Raw genomic sequence first — 21362 nt, forward strand, 5'->3', positions numbered from 1 at the left:
TGCAGCTGTGACTGCACGAATTTGACATGTTTTGAAAACAATGATGCAGTAGTGACTGTATTTTTGGCTAATATATCAGTAGCTGTGACTGCATTTTTTTAGCTAATGTTTCTATTGAAATATTAGCAGTTGTTATTGCATTTTTTTTGCTAATGTTTTTGTTGAAATATCAGCAGTTGTGACTGTATTTCTATTGTGTTATATGCCTGCAGTATTTTGACATTTTGCAGCTTCAAATTACAGTTTGTTGCCTGCACTTATTTTTGTGCTACTAAATAATTCAAATGCAATCAATTTAACAATAAATACTCAAACAAACACAAAAAGTATAAGCTGCACCATTACAAAAGATAAACAAACATGATTCACTTCATCTAACAACCTTTCTCTTCTTCATATATATAAGAGAATCCAAATACAAAAGAAGTTGCACTACTCAACACAATAATTTGCAACACATCATATAACAACAACCTAGTGCTAAAGTAACCTCATTGAACCATTTTTCATAGAGAGCATCCCAACCAAATAGCTTAAAGCTATTACTAATATACAAAAAAAAAAAAAAACACAACAAAGAAGTGAGTATTGTCTCTAGTTCTTCCTTCAACTATTCGTCTCCAATTCTTTTCTTTCTCTTTGATCTTACGAATCTCTTCTTCCAATTTCTTCAATTTCATATTAATCCCATTATCATCGTATTTGGATTCTTTAGGCTTGTCAACTTCTTTTGAACCTTCCTTGATTGATTTGCTCAATCCAATCAATTTATCAACTTCATTGAAATGACATGATTCAACTACATTCTCAAGCTCACCTAGTTTTTCAATTAGTTTAGGAATCACATATTTGGACCTCGGATCAATGTCTTCTGAATCCCTCCAACGTCAAAAGTCGCAAGATCTTGGACCCTTCAATGGTGACAAATAAAGAATGATTGAACCTCATTTCTCTTAATCAATTCTGTCGAAATTACAAGAGAAAATGCAAAATTAGATATGTACCCCATAATAAGGACATGCCCAATATCTTCTACCGGGATTACTTGAAGTCCAAGATGTCTTCAAATGCAACAAAATTTCGTGATTACAATGAATTACTTGCTTCAAAGCAGAATCATTTTCCTCCGTACATAGTTTACTCAAGTTAATTGACTTCATTATTGTGTGCTACAAGAAATTCATTTCAACAAATAAGATAAAATTTAGAAACAAAATTAAAGGAGACGATAAACAAAGTAATTCAGAAATTCATTATGAAAGTAATTCCTAATAAAACATAGACAAAGTAATGAATGAGATTATACCTTAATACGAAAAGGGACGAAGCTAAAATCAATTTGATTTTATGTTTTTTAATCTCAACTTTATGCGGCTTAATACAAATAAAGAGAAAGCAATTTTAATTTTTGCCTAACTTTCATGAATTGAAGAAATTTTGGATTGAAGATGAAGGAGGAGGACAAATTAGGGCTTTTTTTTTTATAGAATAATGGATATAACCGTTGGGGGGGAGGTTTCAAACGGGTATTTAAAAGAAAGAGAAAAGAAATTCAAAAGATAAAAATGAGTTTTTACGCGCCCAACAATGCTTGTTTACACGGGGGTTGTTAAGGGGTTGAAATAATTCACTTTAAAGATGTTAAGAGGGTAAATAAACGGAAGTTAAGTTTAAGTGCTAAAGTGAGTTTGGAGAACAAGTTCAGGGGTAAAAAAATGTCTTTTCTCTTATAATTATACAAATTTTCTCATGATTATGTTACCACTCATCATATTTAGCTTGTACATACATTTTAAATCAGTTACTCAGGTACCATTTCAGTACATGAAATAGCTTGGGATAACTTGTAATTCTAAGCACCGTGTTACAATTAGGGGATAGCCTCGGATTGTGACACATACGTTCAACACCTACCCGAAAGTTAAGACGTAACACGTTCTCTTTTAAGTCACGAACAACTTCAATTCTACTAAAAAGAAACACTAATTTGCAACTACCTAATGAAATGAGATAACTGAAAGGAATAAAGGAGCCTTATCTCCAGCATTAGCAAGTCAGAAAGTATATATCTCAAATATGAACATAGTTAGTTAGGATGGATCTGTTTGCATGGTATAGGCTCGCTGACTTATCTCAAACCCCATAATAATTAATGATACTCAAATAATTGTTGGGTTGCTGGCAGAAAGTTCATAGATACCTTGATATTGACATCATCATTCAAGTAGACTATTATTATACTATTTGTAAAAAGTCATGTTTATATTTTCCAAAATAAAGTGAGACGTTCGGAGTTTGAAACTAGATTTGTTGATAAAATATTTAAAAGTTCATACGGTTAAAGTTTTTTTTGTTTTTACATGGAGCTCAAGCATATATAATTGAATTAGAGGAGCAAGCAACTAGGCATATCAAAATCATTGCTTCTATATAATAAAACTTTAAACTTTAAACAAAATACCAAGAAAATAAAACTTCTTCAAATCGAAATGTTTAAACTTTAATCATACGTAATTTCAGACATGCATATATATGAAGTTGTTCTAAAGTGGCTAGATCATAGATTGGCAAAACGAAAATAAAAAATAAGTATAAATTAAATAGCAATGTCTGAATAGAATATCTTGAAAAAAAATTAATTAAGAGAAAGGAGCAGATCACCGATTTAGAAAGTCGGTTCGGAATTAACGTGAATAATGATATTATTCTAGTATTAACTCAAAATTGCTACCGAATCTACGTAAAGTTAAAAATATTTCGATAACGCTGCCACTTTAACGAGTTTGTACAGTACTATTTTCTTTTACTTTGTTGCCTTTGTAATTGAGTACCTTAGCATTAAAAAGGGTAAAGCTCTGCAAAGTTTTTTTACCTCAGTCTGGTGCCGCCTACACGTCTCTCGTACAGTCTGCTGCAACAGTATCATGTGAAAAAGAACCAAGTACTATATACTCTCAAATAACACTACTTTTTTTTTCCTTCTCTTCTTCACTCAATTTCCTGAATAGGAAAATCTGGAGGGCGTGAATTAAGACAGAAGGTTAGGATCAGTTTGGGTCACTAGTGTAGGAAATTACTTGGTGGGGTATTATTCTTGTTATGATACCTTGTTTCATACTTTATTACGAATCTGTTTACTTTTTTCTATTTTCTATTATTTGTGGGTGTCGTATTTATGTTATGCCATCTTGTTCCATGCTTTACTATGTATTTGTGTAGTATTTCGTATCTCGAGCCGAGGGTCTATCGGAAATAATCTTTCTACTTCTTTAGAGGTAGAAGTATGGACTGCGTACACCTTATCCTCCTCCGACCTTACTATGTGGAAATACATTGAATTTATTATTGTTGTTCTTCACTCAATTGTTTGATATTTATATTGGAGTAAAAAGGTTATTTACGGTAAACTTTTAGTTCAAAATAGATAATAAATATAATAAAAAATATAAAAATACACAATAATGTATGAGCTTAAATTGAAGAATTCTAATTAAGAATAAAGAAATAGCAGTCCAACGTGAAGTAACCTTTAATGTTCTTTTTAACACTTCATTACTGCTACTTACAAAGCATTTACTCCCCAAGTCCCACTCCCACTCCCCCAACCACGTTGTTGTTCTTCCACTGTTCTCTCTCTTCACGTGCTGATCATGTGACTAAACCCCTCTATTCTCGGCGTCCCCTTCTTTGGCGGCCTCTCTTTCCTTTTTCTGTTCTCACCTTTACTTTCACTAATCATTACTACTAACTATCTTCTTGTTATCCATTTTCCACTACTCATTAGCTACTAAAGGTTCAAACTTTCTTGATTCTTGAAGGTTTGAGTTAAAGAAACTGTTTGTAAGTGTGCATTTTTGTCTATGTGAGCTGATGAAATATGGGCTGTTTACAGTCCAAAACTGCAAATGTTCAGTCCCCTGATAAAGAACCTTCTCAAGATGACTCAAAAACAGATCTTGGTATTCTTCATTTAACTTAATTTTATTGGTATTGTACTGTGTGTGTACTTGCTGGTTTTTGGGTTTTTCTTGATTGCATGTTTAATCTTTGATCTGGGTTCTACTTCATTTGTCCCCCTCCTTTTTTGTTTGTTTCCTCATCTGCTTCTTCCAACTGTATTGTTATTTCTTGTTTTTTTTAGCTCAGAGTGGAAGTTCTGATCCGTGAATTTTGTGGAATATTTCATTGTTGTCATCATGTTCTGCTGCTTCTTTTTCCATTCATTGAATTTAACCCAAGATTTATTTGGTTTATTTCTGTTATTTTCCTTTTTTTTTTTTTATATTTCTATATAGGGTTTCTTGTTAATACTGAAATTAATGATCTAAGATACTCAGGTTTGAGTATTTGTGAAAATATTTGCAATGTAATTTTTGTGGTTAATGACTTTGTTAATCAGTTTCTTTATTTTATTTGCCTGTGTTGTTGATGAAGCTAATGGGGATCAAGTAGACCAAGATCAAGTGCCTGCATTCAAGGAATTTAATCTTGCCGAACTTCGAGCAGCTACAAATGGCTTTAGTAGCGAATTAATAGTTTCTGAAAGTGGTGAGAAAGCTCCCAACGTTGTCTACAGAGGGAAGCTTCGTAGCAACAGGCTAGTTGCCATCAAGCGATTCTCTAGACAGTCGTGGCCTGACGCTCAACAGTTTGTGGTAAATCTGATTATAAGTCCGTGGATTATATAGTTTTGATCCTTTTAGCCATTATTATTGGTGAGCGAGAAAGGTTTAGAGTAACTTGTGCTCTAAATTCAATATGAGTTCATCGAGACACAGTGATTGGTAACTGAACAACATGTTCTCATTTGGTTGTCCAGTTCCCAAAACACTCAGTATTAGTTAATATCACGATTCTAATGCAATTAAGTTTGTAAAACTTTGTGTATATGCATGTAAGTTACTAGTAAGCGGTAGATCTCCAAATATCAAAGTATCTTTGCTGTTCTGTTAGTTACTTGATCTCTACAAACATTTGGTTTAGTCCTACTCATGTACTGCAGGCAGAGGCAGCTGGAGTTGGCAAGGTTCGGCATAAGAGATTGGTGAATCTAATTGGTTGTTGTGCAGAGGGAGATGAACGCCTATTGGTTGCAGAATACATGCCTAATGATACTCTCTCAAAGCATCTCTTCCACTGTATGTTTTGGTCTTTTGCCTGGAACTTTTAAATGTTGAATTGCAAAGGGAAAACCATCTTTTTTATGCTAGTTCAATAGTCCAATACCGAGTTTCTCCCTTTACCTAATTAGGTGATGGATGTATATATAATTAGCCCAATGATACTGCTTTGGATCTCTAATGCCAACATAACTAATACCAACATTACTAATATACCCTATTCAACGCTATTTTTGTACGCCCTAGCAAACGACTCCTGGGAGTTGGCTTGTATTACAGCTTATTCTAGAGTTAGCAGACATTTAATTGTTCAATTTGCCCCAAAAAATGTTGTCTTTATAGATGCATACTGTTAACGCCTTCCATAACTTCCAATCTCCAGAGTTCCTTCACTTGCTTTGTATTGGTATCTTCTGCTCTATATACATGTTTAAGCACATACACAACATCTTGCAAGATGATAAAATTAATTTTAGATTTCCGAGCAGTTCTGTATTTTAATGACTAAACATTCAGGTCTCGTATTAGCATGCATGTCTTTTGGTGGTGCAGGGGAGAAACAACCAGTGCCCTGGGAGATGCGAGTAAGAGTTGCATACTATATTGCACAGGCTCTGGATCATTGCAGTGCTGAAAACAGAAAGATATATCATGATTTGAATGCTTACAGAGTTCTTTTTGATGAGGTATTCAAACATAAAATCAGGAGAATTTTAGTTCATTCTCTGGTTCTTTTATTTTGAAAGGAATTAAATACCGTCAATTCTTATGCAAGTAGGTGGATAAGAAATAATCATTTGTTTGGTCTAACGTATGTTTCTACATCATACACAATTTGTTGACAGCAATAGTAGCGAGGCTAGTGTGAGTGTGTGGGTTGTAGCAGGAAGTCAGGAGAGATCTTGTGTAGATGGGTTCGTAACCCTAGGACTGTGTACGTAGGTGTTGTTGGTATGTGAGGGTATGTTATTACTAGGTGGGGGGCCTATTTCTTATTTCTTAGTTCCTATTTTCTTATTTAGTGTTGCCTTTATTTCTCGTATTTTCGTTTTTTCTCTGGTTTCATTTCTATTATTTCTTATTCCTGTTTTTTCCGTTGTGTCATCCTTCCTCCTTGTTTATTATTCTTTATCTTGAGCCGGGGGTCTATCAGAAACAACCTCTCTACTTCTTCGGAGGTAGCGGTATGGGCTGCGTACATCTTACCCTCCCCAGACCCCACTTTGTGGGAATACACTGGGTTTGTTGTTGTTGTTGTTGTAATAGTGGCGAGGCTCTCCAAAATGACATTTTAGCTGCATAGCAACTAAGAACTCTCAGTGGTGACCATTAAACCTCAAAGTCAGATAGTTTATAGGATAACTAGTGTAGGTTATAATAGAGAGACTGAGAAATATGGTGGAATACGTCACTGACCTAGGTCATATATTGTTCTCAGTTGCTTTATTTGGAACCACAGGTTTCGGGCAAATATCCCATCTCCTTATCACTATGGTTTTGCACTATCATTATACCATCAGTTTTGGGTGGTCTGTTCTTGAATTTGCTTAGTTTAATTGATATTTCAGGAAGGCGATCCTCGATTATCTAGTTTTGGTCTAATGAAAAACAGCAGAGATGGAAAGAGCTATAGCACCAATCTTGCTTATACACCTCCTGAGTTTTTGCGCACAGGTATACACATCACAATACACCACATTTTAGATGGATGAACTGATAGTCATTTACAAATGCTTTGAGATTCTTGATTACAGAGAGAACCCATTGCATTAAAGTATAAGCATTCTTTGAGACATATCAAAAGAATCTACTTTACTTTATCCAAAAAAAAAGTGACTTGTCAAAAAAGTATAGCATTCTCTGTTGTCCTGGCAATTGTGCTGTTATGAGATAATTTATGGATTAGAAACACTGAAATGATAATACTAACCCTCATCAGGAAAAAATATTAACCCTCATTTTGTTTAATAAGTACACACATATTTTGAAGTGTATATTGTGTACTAATTGTTCCATGTCAAACTAGACATTCAACAAGAACCTGCATTACTAATCCCTGTGTTACAATCCCAGAGCATGCCTAATCTCTATGTTACAATCCCTGTATTACTAATCTTTGTAGAACTACTGGAGACAGGATACTTGAACTTGGTTTTCATAGAAAGGAGCAAAATGTCAGTAACAGTAGAGGATAAATAGTTAAACAAGAATAATGCAAATCGAATCAGGAGAAGGATATCACCGAGTCTGAACTAAACTCCACTAACTGAACTCCATAGAACGAGGTCCACTAAATAAGACGTATATTGCCCCAGGACTTCTGTCTAATGGTAAAATTGCTATGGGTTAGGCACACATTATGAGTTCAATCCCTACCGCAAACAAAAGCTTCATATTTAAGTGGAGAGGGCTAGGAAGGCAGGGCCATTATTCACCTAGTATTGAACCGTGCACCACTTACCCTTGGGGATTTCCTAGGTTATCGGAAAAAAAAGTAGGATGTATATCCAGTGGGGGATCTATTTAGTTCAATCCTAGGCATTCATCTCTTCATGGATATAGGAAATGGAGGTTCTGATCTGACTACATTATCAACTTGTGGATGTCTTGTACTCTTGGCAAAAGAATTAAAATTTTCGGAAGTATTGAATTTGAGAAACTTAGTTTACTAAAAGAGATGATGCCATGCATTGCATCCCTGCCTTTTCGGCTTAGCTGAAATTGTAATAGCCAGTACCTCACGATATTAAAGCATGTATACTAACTAGTTTTGTGCTTGTGCACAATGCCTCAATTAGCTGCGGTCTCTTTTGGGTTTAACTTCGTAACAAGTCAAACTATTTCATTTGCCATATTTGAAGTGAAATCCTTTAATTTCACAACATTGGGATGGTGTCCAGTTCTTTACCTTGTTTCTCCTTTACTTTTCTCTTTTTGGTTTCCCCATTAATTTCTATGTTCAGTTCCTTAACTCGTTTTCTCCTTTCCGTTCTTTTTGTTTCCGCTTAATTTTGTAGGCCGGGTAATCGCAGAAAGTGTGATGTACAGCTATGGAACCGTTCTGCTGGACCTTTTGAGTGGAAAACATATCCCACCAAGCCATGTAATGTACTCTGTCAAATCTTTGAAATTTCTATACCCTTTGGTTCAATTTCTTTTTCCGTTTATAATTGTTTACTTATTGCACTAAAATTTCTCAATGATGTTGGAAACTAGAGTTAAAGCTGTTTCACTCTGTTAACATGGGGCTACTTGATAAACAGACACAGTGAAGGCTGTCATCTACAACTACTGAATCTTAAGTAATTAACGTTTACTATTTGATGGTAAGTTTTTATTTTGGATAACCGTGGCGTCCGGGCCAGCTTGCGTGCACCTCGACTAATTCCACGGGATACCTGCCACCTCCCTCCAGCAACAGGTACGAGGTACCAGGTAACTCTGTTTGCTGAGGCTTAAACAGATGGGAAGAAATCACCTAGTGTTTGTCTCCGTTGGGAATTGAACCTGAGACCTCGTGGTTTTCAACCCACTTTATTGAACCACTAGGCCACACCCTTGGTTGCTATTTGATTTTTAGTCAACTGTTGTGCCTATGTTGTCTAGCGTGCAACACTGGTTGTAAAATTCAATTATACTCCTCTTCTTTGATATGCAATTGTAATTGTAATGAGTGCTGCATGAATAAGTAAGCTTTCGTTGTTTTCCTCCAAAAGTTTTATTAAAGTTGGACATTAAAAAAATTCTCTAATACATGAAGCAAAGTGTTTGCTTGATCAATGTGGTAGATATGTTGGATCATGCTTGATAAGTTGGTTGCGGACTGTGTTTATTGCCTAATGATCAACCATTTATATGCTCGCTTTACCCTTCTGTTTTTGTCAGAAACTGTATCAAGTGGTTTCTTCCTCTTACTTGCATTATCTCACTGTTCTTGGACTTTACGCTCTTTCCAGGCACTAGACTTAATTAGGGGTAAAAATGTGTTGTTATTAATGGATTCATCCTTGGAAGGACAATATGCTGATGAAGATGCAACAGCATTGGTTGAACTTGCTTCAAAATGTCTTCAGTATGAGGCTAGGGATCGGCCTGAAATCAAATTCATTCTTAATGCAGTGGAGCCTCTTCAGAAGCAGAAGGAGGTATGCTTATTAGAACATCTTTGATCTTGATGCAACATATCCTATATCTCTGATGGATTGACCTAAGTTCTAGGATCTAAAATGTTCATTATTTACCTTAGGTTGCATCACATGTTCTGATGGGTCTAACAAAAACTCCAGTGGTGCTTCCAACCATGCTCTCTCCTCTTGGAAAGGCTTGTGCAAGGATGGACCTCACTGCCGTCCATGATATCTTGCTAAAAACTGGGTATAAAGATGAGGAGGGTGCTGAAAATGAGGTGAGCTTCACTCATTATTACTTTTTATGCTGATGTAAAGGGTACTTGGAGATCATCACATTTGATGCAGAAAGATCATGACATGGGGGAATAATCTACAATAACAAAAAAACTAATTGTCCTCTGTGGCATTTGATATGTTTCTTTTCTCATAACTTCCTTTTATTTTCTCATGTTCTTTTTCCTGTCCTCGAGTTTAAGCATTTATCATTCGTTAAAAGAATTATTTGAAAGAGAAATCTTATCTAGTACCTTTTGGTGGAGAATTGACATACTTGTTTCTACCTAAATTTTTGTAAAGCTCTCATTCCAAGAATGGACGCAACAAGTACAAGATATGTTAAATACCAAGAAATTTGGGGATATTGCTTTTCGGGACAAGGACTTCAAGAGTGCAGTTGACTATTACTCTAAGGTAATCTACTCCTTTGTTTGCTCATATGAACTTAATTCGTTTGGTGTTATACCTGGATAAAATTGGTTTATCTTCAACTGTTTGGGAAAGTTGCCATTTTTATTCATGTGCTCATAGGTTCATCTGTTCCATTTTACATAAATAGTTATGAGGGATGTTTGCACACTAGAGATTTCTAACGGCAGTGTTTGGTGGGAATATTTCTTCTGGTGACTCTAGTGTTTTGAATGTCAGATCCAGTTGGACTGGTGGTGATGCAAAAGAATGGATAAAAATCTATCTATTAGATACAGAAGTAAAATAAATGCTTTTTACTGGCATATGTTGCATATGATTTGGTATCTCATAAGCTTCAAGAAAAATGAAATTCTTGCTCCTCTTTTTGCTGGCACCCCTCATTGAATCATACTTTGCAGTCACGAGACATCGAAGAAACTGTGGAAAAGATTGGGATGATGTTTACTTTCATTCGTCAGGGTTAGTTGGTTGTTTATGTATACTTTTTTCTTCTTGCAAAATAGTCTGCTCAGAACTCTTCTGGTCAAGGTATGAGCTTGCTAGAATTTAGTCCAGAGAAAGAAGGGGGAAAACAGAAAAAGAGAAATAATGGTTCGAGCTTGAACTTATCAATAAAAAAGAAGGATTGGTGGGCTTGATAGAAAATTAATAACTTTCTCGCATATAGAAGGTGGGAACCTGGGTATTGCAATTAAACTAACTAGGTTAATCACTCTCATACGCAGCTTCTGGTAATGGTCGTCAGAGCATCTGGTCTTTCGATCTGCCACATTGATATTTGAAATTAGCTACTATGTCTATCCCAAATTAATTGGCTTACTTTCTGTTTCAGTTTTTCTGAAATTTTATCCAATTCTCTAAAGGGGAAAGCTTTTTCCAATTTGAAGTACAAATCCTTACTATATTTTAGCGCAAGACGGTGTTAAATTTGAGACTTAACCTCCTCCCCCCAAGTCACAACCGTATTTCGAAGTATAATACTTGTCTTCTCTTGAACCACTCAATGTTATTTTTTTTATGTTTTATCAAATTCTATTATTTATCATATTTAGCTTTATTATGTGTATACCTAAATTTTTCTAGTTTATTTTCCCAACAGTTGGTATCAATGATGCCTGCCCCTTCCGGCACTGTTTTTGTGAGGCGAGCCCTTTCCTACATGATGAATGGGCAAGCAGAACTTGCACTAAGGGATGCTATGCAAGCCCAGGTTTGCTTGCCTGAGTGGCCTACTGCATTCTATATGCAGGCTCTTTCCCTATCCAAACTTGGCATGGAAACTGATGCTCAAGACATGCTCAACGACGGAGCTTCCTTTGAAGCAAAAAAGTTAAACAGTTGGCGTAATTGATTCTGGCACGTTTGGTGGATCAAGAACCTCACCACCCTTTACCAAAGCTAGAGATAGCTATAGTAAGGATGAGACGGAATACTAAAGGGGAACCAAAGGTAATGTGGTGTTTAGGGGTTATATTTATCTCGGCCCTCGCTCTTTTGTAGCCAATACAGTTCCATACAGAAAATGTATAAATCACTCTAGTGTAATCCCTTATAGCTTATTCCGTTCCGCGATGAATGCCAATTCTTAGTTTTGAAACTCTTCAAGAGTTCTTTCTTTGTCATGTTTGGGTAAACATTACTGCCATTGTCTGTGTTGCTATTTATGGTTATTTTACCTGTTGATCGATAGTGGCCTCGGAGTGTTTCATCTTTGATAATTTAAGAACTAGATGTCATTTTATCTAATTTTACATATATGAATCTTTTGGAGCTTGATCATTGAATAGTTTGGCAGGAGAAAATGATCTTCATATCTTAAGGAGTTACTATGACAATTGTACAAGCAAATGACTGACCAATTTGTTTTACCTTCAACAACCAAAATAGCAAGAGGACTTTGGAGGGATTAATGGAATTAATGCTTCATAAAATGGTGTTAGACCAATAAATAATTTTTGCCTTTCATCAATTTGCCTAAATCCTTGTATTAATTACCCCCAAACAACTGCAGTCACTTTTAAATCTCTTCTATATAGCCATATGAAGTTTAGATGTAATTGTGCATTCTAATAATTCCTCTGATGTTTGAAAGTTTCTGATTTGGAAGATGGCAAAGCTTCTAGGGATGGTCTTCTTTATCATTAATTTTCTTGCTCTTTCATCAGGTAATTTCTTTATTTCAATTATTTCGTTGTGATAAATGGTATTGTTTAGTTGTTCCATGCCATAACGATTTTATTAGGTACCTTCACACTAGTATACTGTGAAGATAAGAAAGAATTAGGAGGTCAATTGAATTTCCTTCGTTCGAAATTGGTTATAATGTGCAAGTAAGATAAAAAAAAAATTTCAACATATGTATGTAAAACTTTAAACCCCTTGAACTAAGAGAATCTTCAAGGTATAACAACTTCGTATTTTTTTGAATCATCTGGTTAGAATTCTTGGCTCCATTACACTTACACAATTATCATTAAAGGAGTTTAAAGCTTAGTAGAGATAGAGAAAAATCAGCTAGTATTAAAAAAGGGCAACTCGGTGCGCAAAAGCTCTTGCTATGCATGAGTTGGGTGAAGGGCCGAACCAAAGGGTACAACCTTACGTATTTCTGCTAGATGTTGTTTCAATGGCTTGAACCCGTGACTTTCTAGTCGCATGACAACAACTTTACCAGTTACTATCACCTATTATTCTTAAATTTTGTAAGATTTAAACCACAATTTTCACCTACTTTATTGATTACCAAGTATAATTGTAATGTCAAACAGAGCATATGATATATATATATATATATATATATTTTTTTTTTCCCTTTTGGATATATGCAGCTTTGCCATAGTGTCGACAGCGTTGCGTTAATGTGTTCGGGAAAACTTGCAGTAATCTGAAAGATACAGCTACTTGCCAGTTTTTTGTGTTCATATTTCTATCCAGGTCGTCTATGTGATGCTGGTTACTATTGTGAAAATACATATGGCCCTCAAATTAACTGCAAATGTATCTATCAATGTTGACACCAAATATATCACATCAACACCTAATAATGGTACAGAGTTGTTGTATCCCTAATGGCTAATGCTATGTAGTTTTCATTACTAATACTCGTGAAATATTCTAGACCACAAATTTCAAAAGTCTTATTTGCATTCTTACTCTCTGTTGGATGAAAGTGTGCGCCCAATGTCCTCCATGAGTGTCACGATAATGGCTAATGTCAAAGTTTTCATGATTCATATTCATGACTTAATTTGGATCATAATTTTTGAAAGTCTTCTTTTCGTTTTTAAATTTTATGTCCAGTCATATACCTTCACATAAATTAGAATGGAGGAAGAATGACACGTCAAAAAACAGGTCTGAGCTATCAAAGTACACTATCCCAATGTGATCCACAAGTGTCGCAATGAATGTTCATATTATTGATTGTACCATATGTAATATACTTGGTTCAAATCATAACACCATAAATCAAATCAAAATCAATTGTACCATACAATGATGAGCAGTCAAGTGCAGAGCATGTATTCAGTCAAACATCATGCTAGCTATAGAAGATGTTATTATTCATATATAGTAAGATCAATATCTCAACAGCAATCCCCACAATCTCTTAATCGTTCATGCATTTGTGTACCAATTTTGTGAATTGATATCACAACTACCTTAACTTAGGTCAAATAATTGTGCCCAATTTAATTACAAAGCCCACACCACCTTAATTCAAAGTGGAATAACCAGCTAGCATTTCGTAATTTTTATATCAAACAACCACTTGCATAAGTTTTCAACTTGTGTTTTGTCTTGTGATGCTGCTATGCTTTTCTAGTACGGACAAAAAATGTTTTTCAAATGATTTGACATAACATAAATTGTTATCCAAATCAAATTTTGATTTGAGTTTGGGTCTTTGGTACAGCAATAACTTTTTGATAAAAGGGTCAAGAGGGTGTCAATTGGTGTAGCTAGCTTTGGCTTTGGTTATTTTATAGTAGGAGATATGGACCTACTTGGACGACTTTGTTGTCAAAAAAAATACAAAAGTTACTTCACTGAGTAATTATCATGACTTGGATCTATGACCAATCCAAGGAATCACCTCTATTTCTTGAGAACATTTCGTTGTTTGTCTACCAACTATGCTTGGTTAAATAATTTCAGAAGCATATTTAAAAAAAAAAAATATAATACTTAGAGAAGCATAATTCCAGCATCTCGAGACAAAAGACAAGTTGGAAAAATGGGTTTTGAAGAATATGCAAATCGCTGTTTAGTAAAAGTTGTGGCTGCCAGATCATAAACACTCACATTAACATACTTATGCTTATTAAGTCGACATCACACATCTTGGGTGCGACTCTTTATCGAATCTTGTTAATATAAAATGCTTTGTGCACCATCTATGTTAATTTACTTTTTGTGATGACGTATCTTGGGGATAGGTAGTAACAGCCAAGTTGCAAATGGTCATCACTTGGTTCTCATACAAAAACAGTGCGTGGTTTAAGTTCCAATTTCCTTTTTGTCACTTTGAAGAGAAGAAAAAATATACATATATAATTGGACTTAAAAGTCTAATCTAATAAAATAGGTACTATTAGCCCATCCTAATAATACTCAGATAGCTTCATTTCATCATTATCTCCTTATTTCGTAGATTAAATTTCACTTGATCGTCTATGGTGCCACTGTGTTAAAAATATATTTATTCATCAAAAAGGATTTTAAACTCCTTTTTGCTCTGACTAGCCTATTTCTCTCCAAGAATATTTTAGTGATAGGTTGTAATATATGAACTGAACAATCCTATTTATCAAATACTTATGACAAACTCCTATATTCCTTTCATTAATTGTGATATTTCTAAATAAGTTCCTAAATAACAAGCTAAAAGATCTTTTTCTTGATGAGAACGATATTGAAGATAATAATGATCTTGAATTTAGGTATGAAAATATTTTGATGCTAGTGCCAATATTGATCGTAACCTTGACACGGAGAAGAAATTGCTACATAGAATGAATGAGCTAATCAACAACATATTTAGTATATATAATTTCACAAAATGTCATTTAAAAAGAATGATGTGTACGCAGCCTTACCTTACCTTCTTCTCATGGTAAAAAAAAATAAAATAAATGAGCTAACTATGAATATAATATCGAAAAAAATAAGAGATCATATATCACCCTTCCACTCGAAAAAAGTATAAGCAAATTAAGGGCTAGTTTCCTAAGCGCAGTTTCTTTTTTCTTTTTGAGTTTGATCTAATTACCTTGTTACCACAATTTTTTAAAACTTACCTCAACAAACTGTAAAATGAACAACGTTTTCTATTTGAAGTTGATGTGTGTGATTAGAGAAAATTACATATTTTAATATTTTATATGATTAATTTAATTATCTAATAGACAAATAAAAATACATACAAAACTTTTTAAAAATTTGAACTAAAAGTGTTTAATTAATACATGACTTTAATCAAAAGTGTCTAATTTAAATAGAATAATATGCTGCCAAATTTAAGAATATGAGTACGTATTAAGCCTAAATTTTATTGTCATGACCCAACAACTTGTCTTACCTTATCATGCACCAAAGTATACTTGTAAAGTGCCGTTGATATGACGTTATTTGGAAAAAGGAAATAAGAGATTTTGCCTAAAAAGAGCTAAAGCCCTTAGAAGTAGGTTGCTATAGTACCGATCTTTGATTCTCAAAACACTGTTGCTTACTAAAATTTAAATACTTCTAGAAAAGCACATTTACAAACACGTCACAATTACACAAAATGGTTAATATATATGCATTAAGAATCTATCGGAAACAATCACATTATCCTATAATAAAAATATGGACAAAATCGACGCACAATCACCTTTCCCGATCTCACTTGTAAAAATATATTATATATATGTTATTGTTTTTCGATCATAAGGATTTTTTTAATTACATTAACTTAGCTATTACAAATCTATTTGGTTATCAATAAATACCTATAACATAATAAAGAGAGTTTGGCTCGAAACATTTGTTGTTTTTCAATGTTTTCGGGTACACGAAATCTGTAATTTGACAGAATAACTTCAACTCTAGTTCAAGTTTAAAACAAGAATACTATGAAGTACAGCAGCACCCTCAATACAAGATCAAAGTAATCTTTCAAAGAAGTGTGTTTTATTTTTCAAAAATTAAGATGAAACAGAAATGACCAAGTCCTCCGAATTCACGGAGTGTCCTTAAGGAAATAATTCCCCTTAAGTACCCGAGGTTGCGGAATTTTCCTCCCAGGATAAAATGGCCAAACAAACCAACTGTAGCGATACCTCAAACAATTGGAATCTCTTCGAACTCACTCAACGATTTGATTGATCACATGGAATGTTTTGAAGATAAAAAGAGTTTGTATATTTAGAAAATTTTTTCATTACTAAACCTGTGGAAAAATGCAGGTTTATATAGCCATCAAGTGCCCCTTCCAAAAGGTGACAATGATTCATCCGAAAAGGTGTATCCTTTGGAAGAATCATGTCTGTTCATTTGGAACATTGTGTCTTTTTGTGAACAAACACAGCTATTTGAACAGTCGCTCCTTTTCCAAAACAATATGCCTTTTCCTCAAAGGTTGTGTCCCTCTATTTTTCATTCACACCAATTGAACCGAACAATCCCCCACATGAATGGGGAAAAGCTATTCTTTGTAAAACTTTACGGACAAATATGTGATCATCAAGCAAATACTGATTGCATCTGGATAAGTGGGTTTCCCTTTGAACTTTCCGTAGTGAACATGCATTGGATGCACTCAGTCAATCGGTAGATTTGATATCCTAGAACTGTCGAGCTTTAAGTACACCTAGACAACACATGTCACACAACCATCCTTTTATCGTTTATGGTTCTCACGATTTTATTTGTTTCAGCCATGAACACGTTCCGGTCTCATAAGAGCTTAGAGAATAGGCCTTTACTAACATTCTCCTTGAAACGACTTCGACTTCGCCCTCACATAGGTGATTTCTAAACGTTCAATTCTATAGATTAAACTATTTGATCAAATCTGTGAAATTTAGATAATTATTAAAAGACTTCACATTATAAGGCTTATCCTCGTTTACTAAATATTGTCTACATTATGAGAATGGGTGGGTATTTGACAATGTTGAACCTGTCAGACACAATTTTGTTTGATCTCCTTGAACCTAGCTCTTGGGATCTCCAGTCTGTTAGGTAGAGTTACCGCCATGCTGACTTGTCCTAGGTCTTAAGTCCATTTCCTTGGACGTCCTCTCAACTCCTTCTTTAGATAGGCCTTTTGTAAGTGGATACGACACATTATCCTTTGACTTCACATAGTCAACAGTGATAATTCCACTAGAGAGAAGTTCTCTAACGGTATTATGTCTCCATCTTATATGACGAGATTTACCGTTGTACATCATGCTCCTTGCCCTACCTATTGTCGTTTGGCTATTACAGTGTATATATACTGGTGCCATTAGTTTGAGCCAATAAGGAATATCTTCAAGAAATTTTGGAGTTATTCTGCTTCTTCACCGGCTTTATCCAATGCGATAAATTTAGATTCCATTGTGGAATAAGCAATACGTGTCTGTTTAGATGATTTCCAAGAGACCGCTCTTCCATCGATAGTAAATATATATCCACTCGTGGATTTTACTTCGTTCGATCTGGTTATCTAATTTGCATTATTATATCCTTCAAGTACCGTGGGATATTTATTATAATGCAAAGCATAGTCTTGAGTGTATTTAAGATACCCAAAACTCTTTTCATTGCCATTCAATGAGTTTTGTTGGGATTACTCGTGTACCGACTCAACTTATTAATAGCGCATGTTATGTCTAGTCGTGTACAATTCATTATATACATTAAACATCCCAATACTCTTACGTACTCCAACTGTGAATCAATTTCACCCTCATTACTTTGAAGTGCAAAGCTCACGTCCAATGGAGTCTTCGCAATACCAAATACCAAATTCCAAATACCTGAATTTGTTAAGTACCCTTTCGATATAATATGACTGTGACAATGTCAACCCTTGTGGAGTTCTATGGATTCTTATTTCTAAGATCACATCTGCAACTCCAAGGTCTTTCATATCAAACTTGCGCTCAAGTATTCGTTTCATTGCATTTATGTCAGAAATGTTTCTACTGATGATCAATATATCATCCACATATAAACAAAGAATGACTTGGTGATTTGGAGTGTCTTTAATGTAAACACATTTATCACATTCATCTATCTTGAACCCGTTTGCCAACATGGTTTGGTCAAACTTCGCATGCCATTGTTTAGGCGCTTGCTTTAGTCCATACAGCGCCTTATAAGTTTACACACCTTATTCTTTTTTTCTGGAACCACAAAACCCTCAGGCTGTTCTATGTAAATTTCTTCCTCCAATTCTTCATTTAGGAATGTTGTTTTCACATTCATTTGATGGATTTCAAGACCATATACCACCGCCAAGGCAATCAACATTCGAATCGACGTTATCCTTGTTACTGGTGAGTATGTATCAAAGTAATCAAGGCCTTGTTTCTGTTTGAAGCCTTTTACTACAAGCCTTGCCTTGTATTTGTCAATAGTACCATCGACTTTCATTTTCCTTTTGAAGATCCATTTAGAACCTAAAGGTTTATTTTCTAGAGGAAGATTAATCGACTCCCAAGTATGGTTGCTTAAGATTGAATCAATCTCACTATTGATTGCCTTTTTCCAAAAGGATGAATCTGAAGATGTCATCGCTTCCTTAAATGTTTGAGGCTCATTTTCTAAGAGAAATGTTACAAAATTTGATCCAAACGAAGTTGACATTCTTTGACGTGTACTACGTCTTGGATTCTCATCATTATGTATATTCTCACTTGATTCATCTTGAAGTCGTTTAGACCTCCCGCTAGACTGTTCGTGTCTTGTTTTATATTGATAAATATTTTCAAAGAATTCAGCGTTATCTGATTCAATTACCGTATTTTCATTAATATCCAGATGTTTGAATTTATGAATCAAAAATTGACATACTTTACTACTTTTAGCATATCCTATGAACATCCAGTCCACCGTCTTAGGTCCTATCTTAACCCTTTTAGGCATAGGAACTTGGACCTTTGCTAGACACCCCCATACTTTGAAATATTTTAAGTGGGGTTTCCTTCCTTTCCATTTTTCACAAGGAATTGATTATGTCTTACTATGGGAAACTCTATGGAGTATTCGGTTGAATATAAGGATAGCGTCCCCTCATAAGCTTTGCGGTAAACCTGAACTAATAAGTAAGGAATTCATCATTTTCTTCAAAGTTTGATTTTTCCTTTCCGTAATTCCATTAGATTGAGGTGAATACGGAATCGTAGTTTGATGGACAATTCCATTCTTTATACATATTTCGGCGAAGGGAGATTCATATTCTCCGCCCTTGTCACTTCTTGTAGTTTTAATCTTTTTCTCTAACTGATTTTCAACTTCAGTTTTGTATTGCCTAAATGCATCTATTGCTTCATCCTTACTATTTCGCAAGTAGACATAAGAATATCTAGTGCAATCGTCAATAAAAGTTATGAAATACTTTTTCCCACAACGTGATGGTGTTGACTTCATATCATAAATGTCAGTGTGGATTAAGTCTAAGGGATTGAAATTCCTTTCAACGAACTTATACGAATGCTTAGCATACTTTGATTCCACACAAGTTTGACACTTTAGTTTATTGCACTCAAAGTTTGATAAAACTTCTAAGCTAATCAGTTTTCGTAATGTTTTGTAATTAACATGGCCTAATCGTTCATGCCATAAATCATAAAACTCAAGTAACTAAGAAGAAGCAAAACTTTTATTGATTTCAACATTCATTACATTCATTTTGAATAAGCCCTCATTGAGGTAGTCTTTTCCTACATACATGTCTCCTTTACTGTACAATTTTTCCAGAAATGAATACACATTTGGATCCATTTTTTTCTAGAAGTAAAATAGAAATCAAGTTCTTTCGTAACTTCGGAACATACAAGACATTGTTAAGTGTCAACACTTTGCCGAAAGTCGTCTTCAAGCACACTTTTCCTATTTCTTCTACTTTTGCAGTAGCGGAGTTTGCCATATAGATATTTTCTTCTACTTGAGCCGGAGCGAATGTTGAAAACAACTCCTTATTAGAACAAACATGGCGGGTGGCACCAGAATCCATCCACCATTCGTGAAGATTTCCCACCAAGTTGCATTCGAAAAACACAACACACAGATCATCGGTTTCTTTCTTAGACTCAGCTAGATTTGCTTGGTCCTTCTTCTTTCCTTTCTTTGGGCCACGACAATCCGTAGACTTGTGGCCAATCTTGCCACAGCTGAAGAACTTTCCCTTGAATTTCTTCTTCGGTTGATTTCTTTCATTTCCAGCTTTTTTTCGCTTTTTAGAGTTGTTTTGGTCATCTTCTATAATATTTGCTCCATTCATTGTAGAATTGCCTCTTGACCTTCTTTCCGCAGTCTTATTATCTTCTTCAATGAGTAGTCGTACAATCAGATCTTCGACTGACATCTCCTTACGTTTGTGTTTTAAATAGTTCTTGAAGTCTTTCCACATAGGTGGTAGCTTCTCTATTATTGCTGCTACTTAAAACGTTTCATTCACAATCAAACCTACAATAAAGTTCATGTGAATACTAAGAACATTTTTAATTTGTTCAACAAAGGTATTTGTCAAAATCATACCTTCCGCAAGGAGATCATGGATGATCACTTGCAGTTTCTGCACTTGAGAAATAACAGACTTGTTGTCTATCATTTTATACTCTAGGAATCTTGCAACAAAGAACTTTTTGGTTCCGGTATCCTCTGTCTTGTACTTCTGTTCTAGCGCTCCCCGTAACTTTTTTGCTGTCTCTGTTCCACTATACACATTATAAAGGTCATCTTGGAGACCACTCAAGATATAATTCCTACAAAGGAAATCTGAGTATTTCCAAGCCTCTACAATCATGAAGCGCTCTTGTTCAGAGGTTCCCTCGGGCACCTTCGGAGCTTCCTTAAACGTGAACCTTTGAAGACAAAGAGTTGTGAGGTAGAAAAACATTTTCTGCTGCCATCTCTTGAAGTCAATACCCGCGAACTTTAAGGGTTTATCCGTCGGTGCCATAGCTTGCGGAGCATTAGTATGACTCATCGTGGAAATACTAGTTGCCGCCATAGTCGTTCCAACATCATGCACTTGACTATCATTCGTCATTTTTCTGCCACAACAAGTCCTTAAGATTGTTGTTTTTCAATGTTTTTGGGTACACAAAATCTGTAATTTGACAGAATAACTTTAACTCTAGTTCAAGTTTAAACCAAGAACACTATGAAGTACAACAACACCCTCAACACAAGATCAAAGTAATCT

General features: G+C 34.9%; 1 protein-coding gene across 2 annotated transcripts; it reads left to right on the forward strand.

Annotated features, from left to right (window-relative positions):
- The first annotated feature begins 3524 nt into the window (after positions 1–3524).
- Positions 3525–11645, forward strand: LOC107844110 (serine/threonine-protein kinase BSK2). Of its 2 annotated transcripts, XM_016688612.2 has the most exons (11): positions 3567–3959; positions 4435–4655; positions 5003–5138; positions 5673–5806; positions 6689–6794; positions 8138–8223; positions 9077–9265; positions 9367–9525; positions 9827–9940; positions 10357–10417; positions 11058–11645. In XM_016688612.2, exons 1-11 carry the CDS (start codon positions 3878–3880, stop codon positions 11180–11182), a joined length of 1413 nt encoding a protein of 470 aa, XP_016544098.1. In that variant the 5' UTR covers positions 3567–3877; the 3' UTR covers positions 11183–11645. The 2 variants fall into 2 exon arrangements, with proteins under 2 accessions (XP_016544093.1, XP_016544098.1); XM_016688607.2 differs by lacking the exon at positions 10357–10417 and having other exon boundaries at positions 3525–3959.
- The last annotated feature ends 9717 nt before the right edge of the window (positions 11646–21362 follow it).

This window comes from Capsicum annuum, chromosome 1 (assembly GCF_002878395.1).
Source record: "Capsicum annuum cultivar UCD-10X-F1 chromosome 1, UCD10Xv1.1, whole genome shotgun sequence".
Classification (NCBI taxonomy): domain Eukaryota; kingdom Viridiplantae; phylum Streptophyta; class Magnoliopsida; order Solanales; family Solanaceae; genus Capsicum; species Capsicum annuum.

What these genes read in the sequence shown, in the direction of transcription:
- LOC107844110 (XM_016688607.2), top strand. Translation starts at nt 3,878, where the DNA reads ATGGGCTGTTTACAGTCCAAAACTGCAAATGTTCAGTCCCCTGATAAA. An exon ending in TGACTCAAAAACAGATCTTG is followed by an intron (nt 3,960 to 4,434) that starts GTATTCTTCATT and finishes TTGTTGATGAAG; the next exon opens with CTAATGGGGATCAAGTAGAC. An exon ending in CTCTTCAGAAGCAGAAGGAG is followed by an intron (nt 9,266 to 9,366) that starts GTATGCTTATTA and finishes TATTTACCTTAG; the next exon opens with GTTGCATCACATGTTCTGAT.